Source organism: Dreissena polymorpha, chromosome 5 (genome assembly GCF_020536995.1).
Source record: "Dreissena polymorpha isolate Duluth1 chromosome 5, UMN_Dpol_1.0, whole genome shotgun sequence".
In the NCBI taxonomy this organism is placed as follows: Eukaryota; Metazoa; Mollusca; class Bivalvia; order Myida; family Dreissenidae; genus Dreissena; species Dreissena polymorpha.
In genome coordinates, this window is record NC_068359.1 from 67,913,262 (window position 1) to 67,937,298 (window position 24,037).

The following is a 24,037-nucleotide window of genomic DNA, read 5'->3' on the forward strand; positions in this document are numbered from 1 at the left end:
CAATAAGTTCATAACAAAGACCTACGAGCTATTTAAAGGACACTAATATAATTACTGAAATAATAAGCTTTTGCACTTCTTCAAAACGACTACCGTAAATTAAATTCATCGTACCTTAAATTAAATTCGTATTAACTTGAATCAAATATGTCGTACATTGCATTAAATTCGTCGTACTGTCAATTATATTCTTCTTACCGTAAATTACATTCGTCTTAAGATGTTAAAAAACGTGCTCCCGGTAACATGCCTCCTTCATTTCAGATGGGACACGATACTGCACGCGGAGAACAAGCAGGCGAAGATGCTCATCACCGCAAACAAGATGCGCATGAAGGACTTAAAGCGACGCCTGGCGGAAATCCAGAAAAAACGGGAACGAGACCGGAAACGGAACGCTCCTAGGCAACACGGAGAATTCTCCGATACGGAGTCCGACTAGGAGTTCCGGTCATAATTAAATGGCGGACTTGGTTGATAGTCATTTATTGGAATGTAAACTTTAGGCATTTAGACATGTGTTATCGTATACTAGTGTAAGGATTAACAGTATCAGCGATTTCGAAAATACAGTGTCTGTGGAATCACAGAGAAGCTGTTGTCTTTGAATGTGGTCATTGGTGAAATGCCTTTATAAATGTAAAGGTAAACAACGGGGCAGCATTCCAACATCTCATTCAGGTGGGTGTAGGCGACATAATGGTGTCCGCCTAATGACCGGCAGATCAAGGGTTCAATCGCCAATTATGAGGCTCTTTCAAGGACAACACAAGTGTGGACTGCTTAGACGAAACACGGACTTGAGCGTATCTAAAATAAGCTTTCGACTTGAGATGCAATTAGTTAACAATAAATGCGCTTTCTTCAAAAACTAAAGGAAAAGCTGAGCAATAAGCTGAAATACATACATGATGCGATGACGCCTGTTTTTGCACTAAAACGTACGGGACCAAAATTACTTACTGTCGGGTGCAATGCAAATTTGTATTTGCAGAAACGTGAAAGTAAATTGTGTTTGCATGGTGATACACAATTTTATGAATTTACCTTGTGCAAGAGATACGTGTGAATGTAATTGTTCAGAAAATGTGAATCTCAATTTTTGACTTTCTTTCAACGATGCTTCTACCATACGAAACTGTAAATAAGTACGTAGAAACTTATTCAACCTTATCTGTAAAAAGTATGCGAGAATTGTTCTAAATTTATTCAGACTGACACTTGTTTCGCAAACATGTATGGGACTTGATAAAAATGAACGCGATATGTAAATGCGCCTTTTCAAGTTTGTTAAATCGACAAAATAAATACAATTTGTTTCAGATTCGCTTTTCGTTGTAGTTATGAAATTTGTAAGGAAACAGTTGTTCATACAAGGGAGTTAACTATATTAGTTAACTATTAGAAAGTATGAACAGGTTATATTTCTTTAACATTATGGCTTATCACAACTAGACTGTTCACAAGTCATGTTTTCACTATAAACATATAGAGAAAACTGCCCCCATCCCTGATGGCCATGTTTTTCCACCGATCTGGACTATTTTTGAACTCAACCGTCATACCCAGAAAACACATGTTCTGACCAAATTTCATGAAGATTGGACCAAAACTGTGACTTCTAGAGTGTTCACATGTTTTCACTAAATACATATAGGGAAAACTGCCCCGCCCCCTGGCGGCCATATTTTTTCACCGATCTGGACCATTTTAGAACGAACTCGTCCGAGATATCAATGAAACCAATGTTTCCACCAAGTTGTTGTGACTTCTAGAGTGTTCACAAGGTTTCTATATAGCCATATAAGGAATACTGCCCGCCCCCTGGCGGCCATGTTTTTCAACGGACCGGAACCATTTTTGAACTCAACCAACATATCATTTAGACAAACATTATGACAAAGTTACACGAAGATTTGGCATCAAATGTGACTTCTACAGTGTTCACAGAGTTTTTCTGTTTTTTTGACCTTGTGACCTAGTTTTTGACCCAGCATGACCCAGTTTCGAATTCAGTCGAGGTATCAATGGGACAAATTTTCTGACCATGTTTTATGAAGATCGGACAATAAATGTGGCCTCTAGAGTGTTCACAAGGCAAAATGTTGACGACGCACGACAGACAAAAGGCGATCACAAAAGCTCACCATGAGCACGTTGTGCTCAGGTGAGCTAAAAACAAGTGTAAGGACAGGCACGTAAACTACTTGCGTTGAACACTACCTGGCACATTCCCACATCATAGTGTCAGGAGTTGTTCATCTTAAAAATGTACTCGCTGTTTTTTAACGATATGGTTGTGCGGACTGCCTAGCCAAATCTAGGACGACATTCTACACACATGCATTAAACCCCATTTACACAGAGCACGTTCCAAATATTAATCAAACAAAATGGTTACGCACTACTATTCGTGATTTAATTTATTGAGAACTAAACTATTAAGTTTTTGGTACACAACACAGCGTAAAACTTTTGTTCAAGAAAGATCACTCTTAACACATGTTATTAAACATGTTACAAAATCTTTACATTGGTTATGATAAAAACGGCTCGTATTTTGTCTATCATCTCTATTGTTCATTTAATTCATTGTTCGTAAAGAATAACAAGAGGGCAATGATGGCCCTGAATCGCTCACCTGACTAACCTTGCTTCATAAACTTAAATTTTATTAGACCCATATACAATCCCAAGCCAAATTTCATTAATTAATACATTCTGACATAATTTCATAAAGACGTGATGAAAACTGTGACCTCTTTCATCTACACAAGGTTTTACTAGAATTGGCCTGGTGACTTAATTTTTGACCCCAGATGACCCATATACGATCCAAAATCAGATATTATCAAGATAAACATTCTGATCATATTTCATTAAGATCATATGAAAACTATGACCTCTATTGTCTTCACAAAGTTTTTCTATGATTTGACCTGGTGACCTAGTTTTTGACCCCAGATGACCCTAATACAATCCCAACCCAGATTTCATCAAGATTAATATTCTGGTCAAATTTCATAAAGATTTAATGACTGTGACCTCTACTGTCTACAAAAGTTTTTTTTTAATCTGACCTAGTTTTTGACCCTAGATGACCCAAATTCAATCCCAACCCAGACTCTATTTCATTAAGGTCTGATGAAAACTGTGACCTCTATAGTCTACACAAGGTTTTTCTATTATTTGACCTAGTGCCTAGTTGCTGACCCCAGATGACCCAAGTACAATCCAAACAGGGCTCCCCTGGCCCACAAATTTCTGTAGCCACTATTTAGCCAAATGGAATTTTGTGTAGCCAAATTTTAGAAAGTTTTAGCAAAGCATTTGCAGAGTCAAATTTGGATATTTTGAAAATCCTGAACTTAAAGCTGCGGGCCAGGGGGCCGCAGGGCCCTCAGTGGGCCCAGGGGACAAGGGGGCCGGAGGCCCCCGGAAGCTCCTGGATTCGACACATTAAAAGGGTGCCTGTACCTGTTCTGGTGATTCTATTTTCTTAAAAAAAAACAACATACACATAATATATTTGAAAATCTTCATGTATAAGGAACACACAAAAGTTAGTCAAAAGGCAATTCATTCACATGCACCCACTGTCTGGCATGGACTCGACTGCAGGTGTTGCTTTTGAAGAACCCGGTCAAACCTGTAACAGTCGTTACAAATTATTATATTTTTCACACATACTTTAAAGTCAATAATACATGTTTAATAAATGCAGAATCAAATGTTTGTCACCATTTATATTCACAGAATCATGCTTCCAGAAGCCTCCACATTCACCTAAGAAAATTGGGTATGGTGGCTTCTGCTCAACAGTTAAAATTAAAAATTTCAGCATGGGTTCCCCTAGTTTTTATCCCAATCGTTTTGTTTGAATGCTTAATAATTGTATCCCGGTGTGACCCAAATTCGACGATGTAATGGTTACATGAAGCAATATTTAGCAAATAATTAAAGAAATAATGAAATGTTAAATAGCACAAAATAATAATTTTAAACTCGGCTGTATTATTTTGAAATGATTCCAAGACAATAATCATCCATTTAATCGATAAAAATAGAACATCGTCGAATTTGGGTTACGGTAGGTTGCCCATATTTGTTTTACAAAAAGTAAAAAAAAAACATTTCTTGCTGCTGGGCTCATATGTTGGGGACAATAAAACATTTTATTTAACTAAAAAAGACCTGTCCCAGTCAGCAAAAATAGCGTATTTGATCGTATTTTCAATTACTGTTAAAATTCTTTTCCTGTTTTATGCTTTATTCAAAGGTCAAAATATTTTAAAAGCTCACAATCAATGAATCAAACGTTATTAATAAAAAAAATTGGCAAATTTGCTAGATCACAGGAGTTTGAAATTTTATCAATATAGCTAATCTAATGGCTAAAAAAAAACCCTATATAGTATAAAGACACAGGAGTTTGAAATTTTATCAATATAGCTAATCTAATGGCTAAAAAAAAATACCCCTATATAGTATAAAGACTTTATACTATATAGGGGTATTTTTTTTAGCCATTAGATTAGCTATATTGATAAAATTTAAAAAAGTCTTTATACTATATAGGGGTATTTTTTTTTAGCCATTATATTAGCTATATTGATAAAATTTCAAACTCCTGTGGCTAGATCTATCTTGCTGATTTTTGATGCAAAAAAAACTAAACAATAAACTTTAGCAACAGAAAATACGACCAAATTCGGGGTGTTAGTTTAAAAAAAATAAAAACCCTACCTGGTTGGTCTTGATGGTTCTTATATTCTTTATGTGATTAGGGTCCTCTGCGTGGAGACGAAATGCCTTCTTCCCACGAGACTGATAATTTAGGGTTTTCTTACAAACTTCTCAAATCGCTTTTCCACAAGCTTCCACTTTCCTCAACCAGTTCACTCCCCGCCCGTAGACTACAGCGTAGTCTTTCTCGTGTAACCATTCCCAGCGCCACTTATTTTATGCACCTTCAAGATCTTTCACCTTATATCCAACAGGCAAGTATCTCGTTGCCATTTTTGTCAACTTGAGTCTAAACACAGCTTCCCATTCGGCATTAAATATATGCAAAAAGTACTCAAATTGATTTAAATCGGCAGCAATCTTTAATCTTTAATCAGATGTAATTGTTTATTTAAGCCGCTACGATGTACAATTTGTTTTCACATCAGTAGCCTAATTTGTCTCGATGACCGGTGTGTATGCCGACTGCGTATCAATTTTTCAGCTCAATAACACGGCGATGTATTGAAGCACAGTCTACAGCTTAAAGCGGTTAATATCTGGGACTGCATGTCAGGGAAAAAACAATACCGATATTTCGCATTGTTCAATAATTAAGCAACGATTAATAACACTTATCCTTTATGGATTTTCATGAAATAAAAACCATAATAAAGAAAATTTTATTCTCTTTAATCTGATTTTTAAATTATTTTAATACACTTAGTGAAAAACAATTAATTATGCTGTAAAAGGTTTTTTCTATTATTTGACCTTGTGACCTAGTTTTTGACCCAAGATGACCTATATACAATTCCAACCCAGATTTCATCAAAACAAACATTCTGACCAAATTTCATAAAGATTGGATGTAAAATGTAACCTCTATTGTCTACACAAGGTTTTTCTATTATTTGACCTAGTGATCTAGTTTTTGACCCCAGATGACCCAAATACAATCCCAACCAAGATTTCTTCAAGATAAACATTCTGACCAAATTTCATACAGATTGCATGAAAAATGTGGAAGATTTTTGAAAGTTTTCACAAAATAGGCAAAAACGAATAAACATGCAAAGTTCAACGAGCTCCTGCGGCCATGTTTTTTGACGAATCAAATTTCTTTGAACAACTTTTTCAGGGGAGCCTTCAAAGGTCATCCCTGTGAAATTTTTTGTAAATCTGATAAGCGGTTTCTGACAAGAAGATTTTTTAAGGTTTTTACCATATATGGTCATGGCGGCCATCTTGGTTATGTGATCAAATTTTTTTTAACAATTCTTTTGTCCATGACCTAGGGATGCTCCACATGAAATTTAGTTGAAATTGGCTCAATGGTTTAGTGGAAGAAGATGTTTACAAATTGTTTACAGACAGACAGACAGACAGACAGACAGACAGACAGACAGACAGACAGACAGACGGACAGACGGCCGGACGGACGCCGGACGGTGAGTGATCACAATAGCTCACCCCGAGCTATCGCTCAGGTGAGCTAAAAAACGGGACATTCGTGTCAAGTTTTAGCAACTTGAAGATAAACATTTGGTAGAGGGCAACCAAACAATAAAAAATATTATTCAATTTTAAGATTTGGTAAAGTGCAGTCTTGTGCAGTGAAGAGAAACCACTTCCACAGGTATTGCAGAAGCCGTACAAAGGAAAATATGTGTACAGTTTCAGACAGATTTACCAATATCTTTTAGCAGAATCACGGAAATATAAAGGCACAATATTTAAGACAACGACACGTTATAACCCTGTCTGCCGTCTCAGTCCGAACAGCCTTTGCGCTTGTGAGGCAAATCAACTGGTTTTTGCGTTATTAGAAGCAAATGTTGTTCATTGCATAATCCGACTTAAAAGTCATCTTTTGCAAACCTGTTGTCCACTGAACCTTATTTTCAACAGGCCAAATTACATACATCAGTAGTCATCCGTGTATATTGCCGTATCTTCAGTTCATTACAAACACAATGACAAAATAATTCAATTGTATTTTTTTATATAATATTAAACAATACTTAGCAAAAATACATAAATAGTTTGCAAAATTTCAACAAGATCTAAACATATTCATCGGACGTTATACGCTTTACGGTGTCAGGTTCTTGAACTCTTTGAGGCTTTGGTATTTTGCCAGCAAGAATTAAGTCCCTTTGCCACAAATGCTCACAAATTGTATTAAGAGTCAAGACGGTGTCGTTGATATCTGCCTGGGTCGAATCGGGCACATTTTTCACTTTGACGATAGGTATTTTCCACGTCTTCTCAAAGTCTCTGATATCACGTTGTGTCACTTCGCTGTGGGCGTGTTGATCACATCTAAAACAGAACATTTAGGTGGTATGGAGGTGAAATTGGACATCGATTTTCTTTATGTATGCATGTTTACCCAGAGGCGTATCCAGAAAATGTTCAGAGGGGGGGCTGAACTGGAATTTTTTAAAAAATGGCACCTTGAAATGACGCAATTTCATGCTATCTGATCAGCATTTTGCATTATAAAAGTGCATATAAAACAAACAAGAACTTTAGTTCAGACATCAAGTGTGACAGACACACGGGGGTAAATCAAATGTCTCTCACACCACTAAAGTGGTGGGAGACATAATCTTTATCCAGAAATTGTTAACAGTGTTAGATGGGTGGACCTCCTAATTAACCATGTTGGATATCCTACTAAGTCACCCTCTTGTATCGGTAGATATTTATCAAACTTGGTTGTAATCATATTATGTATTATCTTGTTGAGTCTTGTGGTTCAAAAACTGTCAAATAAGGCAAAGTCATTGATAAACCTTTTTTACAAATAATAAAAATAACATTTTAACAACATGTGACATAACCATATTGTTTATTCTTATGATAGAAATTTAAATACAGATAGATTATAATAGAGAATAGCGGTATGTATCAAGAGTAAGTGCGCACTTTCAAACCAGCGCGTGCATTTGAGAAATTCATCATGTGTTCTCGTGAGAGTATCTGTGTAAAGATATGCACATGTGCACCTGAGTCATTCACATGCATATCAGGACAAAAAGAAGGACAAAATATTCAGGATGGCAAATCCATGTCACCCTCACATCCGCAAGTAATAACGCATGTCTTTGACCAAAACATGGCAGTGCCAGTAAATGAGAAAATAGTGGTCATAACAAGCAAAATTTTCGGAAAAAAACACACAAAGTTCGTCACATGACTTATGATAACAAGAGCACCGCCTTGCGGATGCAGACCGCTCATCTATTTTGCATTTTAAAAGTGAAGGGACTTATCTCAATTTCAATCCCAAATGAGGGAGGGGAGGAGTGGAGAGGGTGTATAGTGTGGGGATGTGGTCATTTATTACATTATCTTCCAAAAATGAAAAAAACAAGAGCTGTCAGAGGACAGCGCGCTCGACTATTTGAGTGCTTGACATTATAACGTAAGCCATCATGGGGAAATTGTTCATATTCAATAAAATTTATAAGACAATCTTTCAAAAATAAAAAAAGGAAAAAAAATAATTTTTTTTTTGGGGGGGGGGGGGGTTGAGAGGTGGTATAACGTGGGATGTGGTCACTTATTAGAGGATCTTTCAAAAATAAAAAAAGGAAAAAAAAAATTTTTTTTGGGGGGGGGGGGTAGGGGGGAGAGAGGGGGGTATAATGTGGGGTAGGGTAATTTTTTAGATGATGTTTAAAAAAATGTAAATTTTTTTTTGGGGGGGGGGGTAGGGGGGTGAGAGGGGGGGTTTAATGTCTGGTGAGGATATTTATTAGATGATGTTTAAAAAACAAAAAACAAGGGCTGTTCGTAAAACATGCATGCCCCCCATATGGGCTCTCCGTTGTAGTGACAGCCATTGTGTGAATATGTTTTTTGTCACTGTGACCTTGACCTTTGATCTAGTGACCTGATAATCAATAGTGGTCATCTGCGAGTCATGATCAATGTACCTATGAAGTTTCATGATCCTAGCCATAAGTGTTCTTGAGTTATCATCCGGAAACCATTTTACTATTTCGGATCACCATGACCTTAATCTTTGACCTTGTGACCTGATAATCAATAGGGGTCATCTGGGAGTCATGATCAATCTACCTATCAAGTTTCATGATCCTACGCATAAGCGTTCTTCAGTTATCATCCGGAAACCATTTTACTATTTCGGGTCACAGTGACCTTGACCTTAAACCTAGTGACCTGAAAATCAATAGGTGTCATCTGCGAGTTATGATCAATGTACCTATGAAGTTTCATGATCCTAGGCACAAGCGTTCTTGAGTTATCATCCGGAAACCATTTTACTATTTCAGGTCACCATGACCTTGACCTTTGACCTCAAAATCAATAGTGGTCATCTGCGAGTCATGATCAATGAACCTATGAAGTTTTATGATTGTAGCCATAAGCGTTCTTGAGTTATCATCCGGAAACCCCTTGACTATTGCGGGTAACCGTGACCTTGACCTTTGATATAGTGACCTGAAAATCAATAGGTTCAACTGCAAGTCATGATCAATCTACCTATCAAGTTTCATGATCCTAGGAATAAGCGTTCTTGAGTTATCATCCAGAAACCATTTTACTATTTCGGGTCACCGTGACCTTGACCTTTGACCTAGTGACCTGAAAATCAATAGGGGTCATCTGCGAGTCATGATCAATGTACCTATGAAGTTTCATGATCCTAGGCATAAGCTTTCTTGAGTTATCATCCGGAAACCATTTGACTATTTCGGGTCATTTTGACCTTGACCTTTGACCTAGTGACCTGAAAATCAATAGGGGTCATCTGCCAGTCATTATCAATCTACCTATGAAGTTTCATAATCCTAGGCATAAGCATTCTTGAGTTATCATCCGGAAACTATTTTACTATTTCGGGTCACCATGACCTTGACCTTTGACCTAGTGACCTGAAAATCACTAGGGTCATCTGCAAGTCATGGTCAATCTACCTATCAAGTTTCATGATCCTAGGCATAAGCGTTTTTGAGTTATCATCCAGAAACCACCTGGTCGACGGACCGACAGACCAACATGTGCAAAGCAATACCCCCTCTTCTTCTAAGGGAGGCATAAAAATTGGGGGGGGGGGGGGGGAGGTTGGGGGGGAAGGGATTCTGGGTAGGAGCGTGGGGTATTGTTTGGGTGGAATCAATTGTGGTATTCAGGTAAGTGTTATTTTGTCAAAGTTATAATAAAATGTGATCACAAATAAAGAATTTATGGCAATTTAAGCAAAATTTTCAATTATCTATGTGTAAAAGGGACCATAATTATATAAATGCTGGATTCAGTGGTCTGCTCTTGTTTATAGGTTAGGGTCATATTGGTAAACAAGTATGCAACATATAAAAGCAATATGTCAAAGAATAAAGGAAATATTTTGGGTAGTACGCAAACTTTAACATAGATATATCAATAATATGCATATTCTAAGTATAAAAGGGGCAATATTTATGACAAAATGCTTGATAGAGTTGTCTGCTCTTGTTTATAGGTTGGGGTGATGTTGGTAAACAAGTATGCAAAATATGAAAGCAATATGTCAAGGAACAATGAAAATAAATGGGGAAGTACGAAAACTTTAACATTTGCTGCATATTCTAAGTGGAAAAGGGGCCATAATTATGACAAAATGCTTGATAGAGTTGTCTGCTCTTGTTTATAGGTTGGGGTCATGTTGGTAAACAAGTATGCAAAATATGAAAGCAATTTGTCAAGGGACAATGAAAATAATTGGGGTAGTACGAAAAATTTAACAATTGCACGCTAACCGAAACGCCGACACCGGGGTGAGTAGGATAGCTCCACTATATATATTTCATATATAATAGTTAAGCTAAAAATGCAAAAAATAACATGTTTCAAAAAAAATTATTTTTTTTTGGGGGGGGGGGGTTGTTCGGGGTAGTGTGAGGGTATGGTGGTCATTTATTAGATGATCTTTAAAAAACACACCAAAAAACCCAACCTTTTTTTGGGGTGGGGGATTCGGGGGGGGGGGGGGGGGGGCGTGGGGGATGGTTTAGGTGGAGTCTATTGTGGTATGTCAGGTAAGTGCTGTATCAATGAAATCTAATCATAAATAAAGAAGTTATGGCAATTTTAGAAATTTTTTATAATTTGACCTTGAGAGTCAAGGTCGTCCAAAGGTCAAGGTAAAATTCAACTTGCCAGGTACAGTACCCTCATGATAGCATGAAAGTATTTGAAGTTTGAAAGCAATAGCCTTGATACTTTAGAAGTAAAGTGGATCTAAACACCAAATTTAACCATATTTTCAAAGTAAAAAAAGGGCAATAAGTCCGTAAAAAGGACTATCAGAGTTATGCAACTTGTCCTTTACTGTCCCCTTATGATAGTTTGCGAGTGTTCCAAGTATGAAAGCAATATCTATGATACTTTAGGGATAAAGTGGACCAAAATACAACTTAACCAAATTTTCAATTTTCTTAGTATAAAGGGCCCATAATTCCATCAAAATGCGAGTCAGAGATACATAACTTTGCCTGCACAGTCCCCTTATGATAGTTAGTAAGTGTTGCAAGTATGAAAGCAATAGCTTTGATACTTTAGGAATAAAGTGGACCTAAACACAAAACTTTACCAAATTTTCAATTTTTTATGTATAAAAAGGGCACATAATTCTGTTGAAATGCCAGTCAGAGTTACATAACTTTGCCTGCACAGTCCGCCTATGATACTTAGTAAGTGTTGCAAGTATGAAAGCAATAGCTTTGATACTTAAGGAATAAAATGGACCTAAACACAAAACTTATCAAATTTTTTCATTTTTCTAAGTATAAAAAGGACACATAATTCTGTCAAAATGCACGCCAGAGTTATCTTACTTTGCCTGCCTATTCCCCTCATGATAGTAAGTAAGTGTACCAAGTTTGAATGCAATAGCATTGATACTTTATGAGAAAAGTGGACCTTAGCGCAAAACTTAACCCGATACCGACGCTGAAGCAGACGCCGACGCCAAGGTGATGACAATAGCTCATTTTTTTTTTCAAAAAATAGATGAGCTAAAAATCATACAAAAAGGATTTTTTTTTTTATTTAATATAAAACATACAATGTATACATGTATATGATCTTAAAACCAAAGTGATACCATGTAGCAGCAATAATGTTCAAAAACATGTTATACAAGATATGCTTTTATAAGGATTTTAAACAAACATCTACCTTAACAAGCATATGCGTTTATTATCAATAGCACTATCATGATCAAACATTTAAAAACGAATTTACATTACTATTTTCAAGTCAAAAATAATAATGACGTACTTGGTTGCTATAACAATTTTAGCAATGTTGTCCTGTGGATTAGACAGCCTACTGATCTGTTGGTGCAGCTCCTCAAAGCTGGACTTGTCGACAAGGGAGAACAGGAACAAAATACAGTCCACCTTCTCTGTGCAAGCCTGCAATGTGGGATACAGAACAAAATACAGTCCACCTTCTCTGTGCAAGTTTGCAATGTGGGATACAAAACAAAATACAGTCTACCTTCTCTGTGCATGCCTGCAATGTAGGATACAGAACAATATACAGCCCGCCCTCTCTGTACAGGCCTGCAATGTGGGATACAGAACAATATACAGTCAACCCTCTCTATGCATGCCTGCAATGTAGGATAAAGAACAATATACAGCCCACCCTCTCTGTACAGGCCTGCAATGTGGGATACAGAACAAGATACAGTCAACCCTCTCTATGCATGCCTGCAATGTAGGATACAGAACAATATACAGCCCACCCTCTCTGTACAGGCCTGCAATGTAGGATAAAGAACAAAATACAGTCAACCCTCTCTGTGCAGACCTGCAATGTTAGATACAGACAAACAGTTCATATGACAATTTCTCATCTCTTGGTTATAAGATCCTAAGCTCTTATTTTGGGGCTAATAGCACTGTTTGATACAGAATAACAGTTCATATAACATTTTCTTATGTTGGGCCAAAATAGCTTCATTTTTTTGAATTTTGATAAGCATTTTGGCTACATTTAACAACAGAGAATACAAGTAAGCGTCCCTGATGTTAAGGTACTTTGGGGGGAAAAAATTCATCATACAAAACATTCTTCAGAGAGGAGTGCGCTTTATTACAGAACCTTATATGTAAGGGAAAAGGCATACAAGAAGACTCCCATGTTTTTATAGAACTATTAATGTCTTGAATGAATTACTGCATTCATTCCACTTTGTCAGAAGCCATAGGTTATTCAGATTTAAGAACTGGTTTTCAAAAAATGCAAGATTCTTAACTATGAAATTTCATCTTGATCCCTCATATTATAGTAAAAATGTTCTCTAAACAAAATTTCAGCACAACTTTAAGTAACTGTAAAATTGTTGGTATGAGGTATGGTTCTTATACACTGAACTTCCCCTCATTGATATCTTTATACAAAAATAGCTCAAATAATACAGCTTATCATTTTCAAGATATGCACTGCACAAAATTAAAGTATACACTTACAAGGTGCAATAACTGTAAAAATATTAAATTAAAAATTATTGCTCTTATAAACATAACATCTCCTAAAATAGATACTTCTACCTATAAAATTTAAATTTCATACTTCTTATTTTGTTAAACATATGATCCAGGCAAAATTCATTAAAGGAATACACAAAGGGGTAAAACTTCCAAAAAAATATATGGAATCAATAGTTTTAATTATTGTGCACTTCCCATCCCCTCAATTAGATTCACCTACCTATTAAGTTATGAGTTAAAACCTTTTTGAGTTTTCAAGATTTAAGTAAAACATGCAGTTTCATGTTGATATCTTATATAGTTTCTGAGATTTAGCCCTAAAAGGTTTTGTGACAAAAGTACATACACACACACTCACACACACACCGGATTCTATATCCCACAGCATTTGGCAGATGATAGCAAAAATTAACAATGGCAAAGATTTTAAACATATCTCGCAGGCTGTTCTGGTTTTATGCTGTTTGCACATAGCCATTTTCACTTTGCTTCTGAGTGAGAAAGGGTTAATAAAGCAGTATAAAGCAGTTATAATAATTGTCAGTTGGACATAACTTATAAGTAAGACATTCAACATATCACAAATATGAGGTCCTTTATTTATGGCAAGTGAGCATTGGCCTTAATTCAAAAATCGAAAAATGCAAATGAGACACACAAACACAGACAAATAAAACTGGGGTAGACAAGCCTAAATTCCATTTGAACTATCAAGTGAAAGCATAACATATTGGGCCTAGTTTAAAAGCAGATTTATGGTGCAAAACATGAACATTCAATCAAAATTTACTCACAAAACTTATAACAGTAAACAAAACTTTAATGAAGGATTCTGCTGACTTTGTTTAATAATTTATTGTATCAATTGCACAACATTCATTTTACTGTAATATCTTATAATATCTAATAATTTTTTTGGGGTCAGTATAAGTGCAGCATCTATGGAACCGGATGTTCAAGTACACTGCTTAAACTTACGCTAGCAATGTGACTGTACTTCTTACACGCCATCTCCCCCGCATCCCAAAACTGCAGGTGGAACAACGTGACCTTGTTGATGTCTATAACCTTTACTGGCCAGAAGCAAGAGCTTGTCTGTACACCTGAAATATGTAAAATAAGTGCAGTCATATTAAATATTAGATATGAGCATTAGTCAAGGAAAACTGGTCTTAATGCACGTGCGTAAAGTGGGGTAAAGTCTGCACATACTCATCAAGGATGACACTTTCTGCTTAAACACTTTACCACTTAGATACATATTTTCACACATTTGTAGTTGCTCAGAAAGTTATATTTCATCCAAGACCTTTCTTACTAGATTCAAGTTTTTAAGGCTTCAACTCCAAACCTTAGATACTGATGAGCAGCAAACAGCATTCAACCTGAACAGACTGCGAGTAACTCGCAGTCTGTTCTGGTTGTATGCTGTTTGCACATTGCCATTTTCATTTTGCTTCTAAGTGGAAAAGGGTAAAAGCTATTTTCTGTATAAAGGAAGTCTCTTCTTAGTGAATATCCAGTAAAGGCAGATAGTGTTGTCTCACATTGGCCTGTCCAATCTGGGACACTTTACCCATAAGCATTAAGCCCCTTTTTCCTAATATGAGGCTCAATATTTACATAACATCCTCTAATGACAGAACCAATTATTATTGCAATAAATATTTGCAAAGTACATGTATTGTAGTGTGTATACTGTGTACATGATTTACATGTTTACCGTGTCCTTCCGCACAGTACATGTATATAATGTATACATGACTTGAAATTTTACCATGTCTTTCCGCACATTACATCTACTGTGTGTATATAATGTGTACATGACTTGAAATTTTACCATGTCCTTCCGCACAGTACATGTACAGTGTGTATACTGTGTACATGATTTTAATGTTTACCTTGTCCTTCCACACAGTACATGTACAGTGTGTATACTGTGTACATGATTTTAATGTTTACCGTGTCCTTCCGCACAGTACATGTACAGTGTGTATACTGTGTACATGATTTTAATGTTTACTGTGTCCTCCCGCACAGTACATGTACAGTGTGTATACTGTGTACATGATTTTAATGTTTATTGTGTCCTTCCGCACAGTACATGTACAGTGTGTATACTGTGTACATGATTTTAATGTTTACCTTGTCCTTCCACACAGTACATGTACAGTGTGTATACTGTGTACATGATTTTAATGTTTACCGTGTCCTTCCGCACAGTACATGTACAGTGTGTATACTGTGCACATGATTTTAATGTTTACTGTGTCCTTCCGCACAGTACATGTAACTCAAAACAAGAAGAAGATACACCTTACCAATCACATCTGTCTTTTATCAACATACTGTACTCAATTACACGGTAATCAGTTAGCTCAGAGATTAAGAATCTTACGATCTTTAGTTACAAATCTTACTGAATTGATTGCTCATTTTTAATTGAGATAAAGCATAAGTTTTCAGATAAAACATTGTAAGAACTCTCATACAGAGTGTGGATTAAGCATTTTTTAATTGTCAAAAATGCCTTCAAATTGATAGATTTTGATAGATTTTAACCACAGGACTGTACACTTTTACTTGAATTAAAATAATAGAATTTGAGAAAGAACAAATTCTGTCCCCATTTTGGGATTTCACAAGTGTCGATTGGATAACAAGGCTATAACACCTTAACTACTTGGTCATACTAAATGTTGTATCTCCAGACATATTTTATACTTAATATATGTAATCCATGGGTTTTAACAAAATTTAACTAAACAAGGGCTGTTTGTAAAACATGCATGCCCCCCATATGGGCTCTCAGTTGTAGTGACAGCCATTTTGTAAATATATTTTTTGTCACTGTGACCTTGACCTTTGACCTAGTGACCTGAAAATCAATAGGGGTCATCTGCGAGTCATGATCAATGTACCTATGAAGTTTCATGATCCTAGCCATAAGCTTTCTTGAGTTATCATCGGGAAACCATTTTACTATTTCGGGTCACTGTGACCTTGACCTTTGATCTAGTGACCTGAAAATCAATAGGGGTCATCTGCGAGTCATGATCAATCTACCTATCAAGTTTCATGATCCTAGGCATAAGCATTCTTGAGTTATCATCCAGAAACCATTTTACTATTTCAGGTCACCGTTACCTTGACCTTTGACCTGAAAATTGATAGGGGTCATCTGCCAGTCATGATCAATGTACCTATAAAGTTTCATGATCCTAGGCATAAGCGTTCTTGAGTTATCATCCGGAAACCATTTTACTATTTCGGGTCACCGTGACCTTGACCTTTGACCTAGTGACCTGAAAATCAATAGGGGTCATCTGCGAGTCATGATCAATCTACCTATCAAGTTTCATGATCCTAGGCATAAGCGTTCTTGAGTTATCATCCGGAAACCATTTTACTATTTCGGGTCAACGTGACCTTGACCTTTGACCTAGTGACCTGAAAATTAATAGGGGTCATCTGCGAGTCATGATCAATCTACCTATTAAGTTTCATGATCCTAGGCATAAGCGTTCTTGAATTATCATCCGGAAACCATTTTAATATTTTGGGTCACAGTGACCTTGACCTTTGACCTAGTGACCTCAAAATCAATAGGGGTCATCTGCGAGTCATGATCAATGTACATATGAAGTTTCATGATCCTAGGCCTAAGCATTCTTGAGTTATCATCCGGAAACCACCTGGTGGACGGACCGACCGACAGACCGACCGACCGACATGTACAAAGCATTATACCCCCTCTTCTTCGAAGGGGGGCATAACAATTAATAAAATCATTACAAATTTTGTGTTTGTTATGCTTTTTATTTGCATTTATTAAAAATAATAATTATATATGAACAAACGTTTCTTTTCAGAAATGAGTCTACATAAAAAGCGGTTTCTGATTTGGCTTGTAGAATTCTATTTTTGGAATATGTTACAATAAGAATGAAAATGTCATTTTGACATTTTGCCAATAAGTCCCTATACATTTAACAAATGGTCAGAAGTAAATGCCATACAGTAGATTATAAACAATATGCAATTCTTACACATTTTCTTCATTGTTTTTAATATTTTCATAATGAAATTACACAAAATTTATAAGACATAATATTTAACAAAAAATTATGCTTCAACTTTGAGGGAAAAAAATACAGCTTGAATATTCTTCCTTAAATTGACCTAGTGAGATAGTTTTTGACCTCACATGACCTACTTTTCAACACAGCTGCAATATAATTGTGACAAATTTTCAGACCATGTTTCATGAAGAATGGGCAATAAATGCGTCCTATAGTTTTCACAAATATTGATGACAAACTCTACAGACAACAAGAGCTGTCTCCATAGGATGACTTATGCCCCCTCTAAACACTTGATAGAAGTTATGAGCTTTTTTCGAAACCTTAACGCAGATTTCAAAACCTAAACGCGGACCCTAAGTTCAAGGTCAAGGTCACAGGGGTCAAAATGTGTGTGCGTATGGAAAGTTCTTGTCCAAAAACACATGCATACCAAATATGAAGGTTATATCTCAAGGGACATAGAAGTTATGAGCATTTTCAAAACCTAAACGCAGATTTCGAAACTTAAACGCGGACCCTAACTTCAAGGTCAAGGTCACAGGGGTCAAAATTTTTGTGCGCATGGAAAGGCCTCGTCCATATACACATGCATACCAAATATGAAGGTTATATCTCAAGGGACATAAAAGTTATGAGCATTTTTCGAAACCTTAACGAGGACCCTAAGTTCAAGGTCAAGGTCACAGGGGTAAACATTTTTGCGCGTATGGAAAGGCCTTGTCCATATACACATGCATACCAAATATGAAGGTTATGTCTCAAGAGACATAGAAGTAATGAGCATTTTTCGAAACCTAAACGCAGATTTCGAAACCTAAACGCGGACCTTACGGTCAAGGTCACAGGGGTAAAATTTTTGTGCGTATGGAAAGGCCTTGTCCATATACACATGCATACCAAATATGAAGGTTACATCTCAAGGGACATAGAAGTAATAAGCATTTTTCGAAACCTAAACACAGATTCCGAACCTAAACGCAGACCCTAAGTTCAAGGTCAAGGTCCCAGGGGTAAAAAATTGTGTGCGTATGGAAAGGCATTGTCCATACATACATGCATACCAAATATGAAGGTTATATCTCAAGGGACATAGAAGTTATGAGCATTTTTTTGAAACCTAAACGCAGATTTTGAAACCTTAATGCAGACCCTAAGTTCAAGGTCAAGGTCACAGGGGTAAAAAAATTTGTGCATACGGAAAGGCCTTGTCCATATACACATGCATACCAAATATGAAGGTTATATCTCAAGGGACATAGAAGTTATGAGCATTTTTCAAAACCTAAACGCAAAGTGTGACGGAAAGACGGACAGACAGACGGACAGTCCAATCACTATATGCCCCCTTTTCTTCGAAAGGGGGCATAAATATCACAAAAGCTCACAATGAGCATGTTGCCCTCAATTTATCTAAACAACAGGGCCAGAGATCCATAGTCACTCACCTGAGACTTAAGGGAACTGAGCTGCTCTCAACAACTTGTGAGATGTTTTTGAAACCATTTTTAAACTTGGCCAAAGTATCAACTAGAGAGTTAAGAAGGTTTTAGTTTTACTTTACTATAGCCATATATAAGGAAAAATCCCTCAACCCCTTGCATTTTTTTTATCCAACAACTGGAACCATTTTTGATCTCTTCTAAGATATCATTGAAACAAATCTGCTTACCAAGTTTCATGAAGCTCTGACTATAAATGTTGCTACTAGAGTGTTAGTTAGGTTTTACTATAGCCTTATGACGAAAAATGCCCCACCCCCTATTGGTCATGTTTTTCCAACAACTGGAACCATTTTCGATCTCGTCTAAGGTATCATTGAGACAAATCTTCTGACCAAGTTTCATGAGGATCAGACAATAAATGTGGCCTCTAGAGTGTTAACCCTTTGCATGCTGGGAAATTTGTTGTCTGCTAAAATGTTGTCTGATGAATTTCTAAAATTAGCATTTTCTTCCATTTTTTTCCAAAAAATAATATGAAAATGGCAAACAGTTTGGATCCTGATGATACGCCACGTTCTGTGGCGTCTAATCTGGATCCAAACTGTTTGCAAAGGCCTTCAAATTTCGGTTCCAGCATTTAAAGCGTTAACAAGGTTTTACTATAGCCTTATATGGAAAATAACCCTGCCCCCTGGCGGCCATATTTTTCAACCAACAGGAACCATTTTTGAACTCGTTCAAGATATGATTGGGACAAATTTTCAGCCAAAATTTAATGAAGATTGGAAATAAATGTTGACTATATTATGTTAAGAAGGTTTTACTAAAGCCATATAAGGAAAAATGCCTGGCCCCTTGGGGGTAATGTTTTTCAACCAACCTGAACCATTCACGCAGAATTCGTGGGGATGCCATTCAAACATTTAAAATAGTCAAAAATATAGATGATTGCGTTTTTGAGAACTTTTTCAATTATACATCATCAACTAGAGGACATAACCTAAAGCTTGAGAAACCAAAGTCCAGAACATCTTTTTGTCAAAATCAATTTTCCAGAAGAGTGATTAACATGTGGAATGACTTGCCTCAATGTGTAGTTGATGCCAAGAATGTATTAGAATTCAAGAGCAGGATTGATCTACATTGGAATGGGGACATAGTGTATAAGTTTTAGTGATCACAACTGTTGTTTGTCAAAAGGACATTCATTCTTTACCATACTTAAGGAACTATTTTTTACTGAATAAGGGCTATTTTTATTAGTTGTGAGAACACATACGGATACAGTACCATAAGACGTCGATAAGAAGAGGGGTTTAAAAAGGACTTGAGTCCTTACCACAGAGCCCAAAATCATCCTACAGGTATCATCCTACAGGTATTTTTAAACATGTGCAAGTTTTCATTTTGATTAATCTTCTGACAAAGTTCTATGAAGATCCGACAATAAATGTGGCCTCTTAAATGTTAATAAGGCAAATGATGACGCTGCACACCGCACACCTGACAAAAGGCGATCACAAAAGCTCAATAAGAGCTCATTATGATCAGGTGAGCTACAATCAAATGCTCATTTAAGTGACAAAAGGAAAGCAATCTAACCTGGCGTTTCCATGTGAGTCTTAGGAATGTCATTTCCTGTAAGTTTGGCCACTGTTGCAGACTTGCCAACCCCTGAACGTCCAGCTAGGTAGATCTTGTAGCGGACTTCCTCCATATGACCTGCCAGAGGGGGCCTCTCTAGCAACCCTGAGGTAGATATATCACATGTGGACTAGGAAAACTGGGCTTATTGCATATGACCTGCCAGGGGTGGCCTCTCTAGCAACCCTGTGGCAGATATACATGTATATGACATGTGTTCTAGAAAACTGGGCTTAATGCATATGACCTGCCAGGGGTGGCCTCTCTAGCAACCCTGAGTAAGATATGAAATCTGGTCTGAGAAAAACTGGTGCTAATGCATATGACCTGCCAGGAGTGGCATCCCTAGCAACACAGAGCCAGACAGAGATGTGTTCTAGGAAAACTGGGCTTAATGCATGTGTGTAAAGTGTCTTCCCAGATTAGCTTGTTGAGTCCACTTTCTGCCTAAACTGGATTTTTGTTAAGCTCCCTCCAAAATATGAAAAACTAATAAAGCTAATAAAGTGTCAGACTGCAAAGGCTAATGTGAGATAGCTTTTTACTCACATGCGTAAACTTAAAGCCTCAGAACCTAGGTTTACTTAGAACGCGCTATGACAAGGCTTTTTCCACTATCATGTGAGTCAAAATATTGGCCATATTCCTTGTGTATCCCAATCCCAATTTAGCTTATTTGCTCTATCCTATAGAAAATTCCCAAACCATTTTATATGAAAATCACTGAATAATTTGTTGATTTTCACACAAAATAAACTTTACTAGAGTGTGAAAATGAACATTCTATTCTTAGCTTCATCTTTATATTTTAAACACTGGATTCATACAATTTTCTTTTGTATATTTCTTAATTACAATTAATGTATATGCCTGGCATGTGTTTATTGTCAATTATGACACTTAAACGTATACAAAGTTACGGTTTTCCCTTCTCTGTAAACAAACTGAAAAGTGACAGTCAAGCACCCCTTTGAGATGGCCCCCATTTTAAAACATCTATAGACCAGTTCATGCGTGATGTCACGCGCACCTGCGTGTTTACATCCGGACTGAATTGGTAGGAAAAAGAAAGATACAATCAATGGGGAGAAATAGAGCGTGATCGGTTATATTTATACGATTATATTTAGATTTTATTTTTCAACATGCCAACAAGTTTTTCTACTTTACTGAAACAAATAAGATTGAACACAATCAATAAATATATCAATTCCAAATAAAAAACATTTACAAATTAACCATAATGGTATTTGTCTGGGCAGGGACCTGGTCTGGGAAAACTAACATGTTGACACATTAAATAAACATTAAATTAAATTAAATGAAATAGTTTTCATTTGATTGTTTGCATCAATAATAAAATCGTGTAAGCCTTTGTATTCAGGTGTTTGATTGCCCCTCAGTTCTGCATAATCCGATTATCTCGTTTTGATCAGATATTGTTCAGACCTAACTACTAACATTGTGTCATAAACCACACTGGGTGGCAGATGACAGTCTGGTCATTAAACACAATTGATGATGCCACCATGTCTTCACTTTCTGGTAGTATTAAGTAACTAGTCATTTGGTTGAATAAATTTACCGCCGACATACTTAACAGTTGCTTAAATTAGATATGTTACAAATTGTACAAAATTGAAGTCTATAGATTATCGGAAATTGAACACGGTAAAGAAACAAGCTCGTTTTATTTATTAAAAAAAAAGTATTTATAAATTATAAAATGTACGTAAAAAAACATTTAACATATTAAGCGGGTGTCGGTTAATTATAAATACGTCATTCCCTATGAAGATGTAATGTTACGACATGCACGAACGACATCATAAAAACAAGAAATTACGTTTGACATCAATGGGGGTAAATAATAATGAAACAATATGTATATATTATATTATATATATATATATATATATATATATATATATATATATATATATATATATATATATTATATTATATATATATGTGTGTGTGTGTGTGAGTGTGTGTGTGTGTGTGTTAAATAGTTGTCACTCATACTCACTAGTAACGAGTTTACAATATACATGAATACACATTTCAATTTGCATCATGTGACGTTGTGTTTTTCAGTTTTTATGTTAATATTCCTCAATAGCGTCATTCTCTGTACAAAACCCATCCACATTAAAACTACATGAAAATACCGTCATGCACTTCGCTTTTAATAGGGCTTTGTAGTACATGTACGTTTATTTTCAATTGACCACTGACACATTCTATCACTAATTTTTTATTACTCAAAAGTACGCATGCAATTGATAATTATTATTTTATAATTAGATGTATCATTATTGTAATTTATTGAAGCTTTTCTGCAAATAATAATACGGCTAATGCATAGAGCTCTTTGTTGTGTCAAATTGTCTTCAGACAATCTTTACTTTAAAGCTAATGACAAGTTCTTTTAAGATGCAAATAAATGTGTAAATACATTCTTTTGGCACTTAATATTGTATTTTTGAAATATTATTTAGGTGTTGGTTTTTTTTGTTTCTTTTCGATTTATTGACTAAACAAGTCTCGTTATCCATATGTTTTGCGTTAGCTGTAACCAATGCTTTTGCCTACCAGTGCATTGCGCATGTGCAAAAATCGGGAATCAAAACAATAACAATGAACTGGTCTATAAATAAATATGAGTGTCAGAACTGCTGGACTTGGATCGGATTTTGATTCGTTGGGTGAGTTGTTTACTTGCGTAATTTACATACTTATAAGTGCCCGATTTCAGTCAAATTGGACTTGAATTGTAGATATAAGAATTATCTTTCATCCCACGAAGATACAGATATGGGTCTAACGCAGGTGTCAAATTTGCAGCGAAAATGCAAAAGGTCGAACGGAACTGATCCACAGACTGTTAATAAAAAACACGGTTTACCAAATGTTCTCAGTTTCTGCTTGTTTCTGGTAAATAGACACGACATGGAATCATGGCCTTCCCCCGACATGTTCCAGTCATGCTGGATGTATGTCCCTGGACTAAACATTGAAAATGACAAAGATATTCTCAAAATAACCGCTGTAAACAATGAATATGTGATGACGAATTCATAACAAAGGGAGGTAATTATTGAATCGTCGTTGAATGAAACGCACGATAGGCTAAATATCAGTATATTTGTGTTTGTAGCTAGCAAGTGAGCTGTGTAACTGTACCACAAAGGTGCGCTTGCCTCTGATTTCCCCACATAGCTAGCTGGACAGGTCAGCTATAGTTAAGAATAAAAAGTTCGGCCTTACTTCAACGAATCTAGTTAAGTTACTGAGGTAAAACTGCGGTCACACATTTCTGAGGTTCTTCTTGTACAGCGAAATTACCGCATACACATTAATTAGAAATACAGATAAATAGAAAGCAATGTTGTCGTTTATAGTTGATCGAATAGATTTATATTAGTTGATAACTGTATTTTAAAACGAGTATTCGCATCTCTTTACGCATGACCACCATACTGCAAAATTAATTCGTGTCGTACGTTACCAACCTGTCGTATGGCCTGATCAAACATTTTTGATATGCGCACAACAAGTTGCAAGATAATGGTATGTTCTTAACTGAAAAAACGCTTCCGTTCAAAGTTAACTTCATCGAATA

At 36.2% G+C, this 24,037-nt stretch overlaps 2 protein-coding genes across 7 annotated transcripts in view; one reads left to right on the forward strand and one right to left on the reverse strand.

The window, feature by feature from the left end:
* Window positions 1-1,326, forward strand: part of LOC127831039 (uncharacterized) — a 47,830-nt gene extending 46,504 nt beyond the window's left edge. For all 5 annotated transcript variants that reach the window (XM_052356022.1, XM_052356019.1, XM_052356020.1 and 2 more), the window contains one exon: window positions 265-1,326. In XM_052356022.1, the coding sequence (XP_052211982.1) occupies window positions 265-442 (178 nt within the window). In that variant the 3' untranslated portion in view covers window positions 443-1,326. The remainder of the gene's footprint in view (window positions 1-264) is intronic.
* A 5,387-nt stretch (window positions 1,327-6,713) lies between these two features.
* Window positions 6,714-23,502, reverse strand: LOC127831965 (ciliogenesis and planar polarity effector 2-like). Of its 2 annotated transcripts, none has more exons than XM_052357059.1 (5): window positions 23,321-23,502; window positions 20,371-20,517; window positions 14,220-14,344; window positions 12,022-12,158; window positions 6,714-7,050 (listed from the first exon to the last, which is right to left on the reverse strand). In XM_052357059.1, the coding sequence occupies exons 1-5, from the start codon at window positions 23,427-23,429 to the stop codon at window positions 6,792-6,794; spliced, it is 777 nt and encodes a 258-aa protein (XP_052213019.1). In that variant the 5' UTR covers window positions 23,430-23,502; the 3' UTR covers window positions 6,714-6,791. The 2 variants fall into 2 exon arrangements, with proteins under 2 accessions (XP_052213019.1, XP_052213020.1); XM_052357060.1 differs by lacking the exon at window positions 23,321-23,502 and adding an exon at window positions 21,333-22,116.
* Between the last annotated feature and the right edge of the window lie 535 nt (window positions 23,503-24,037).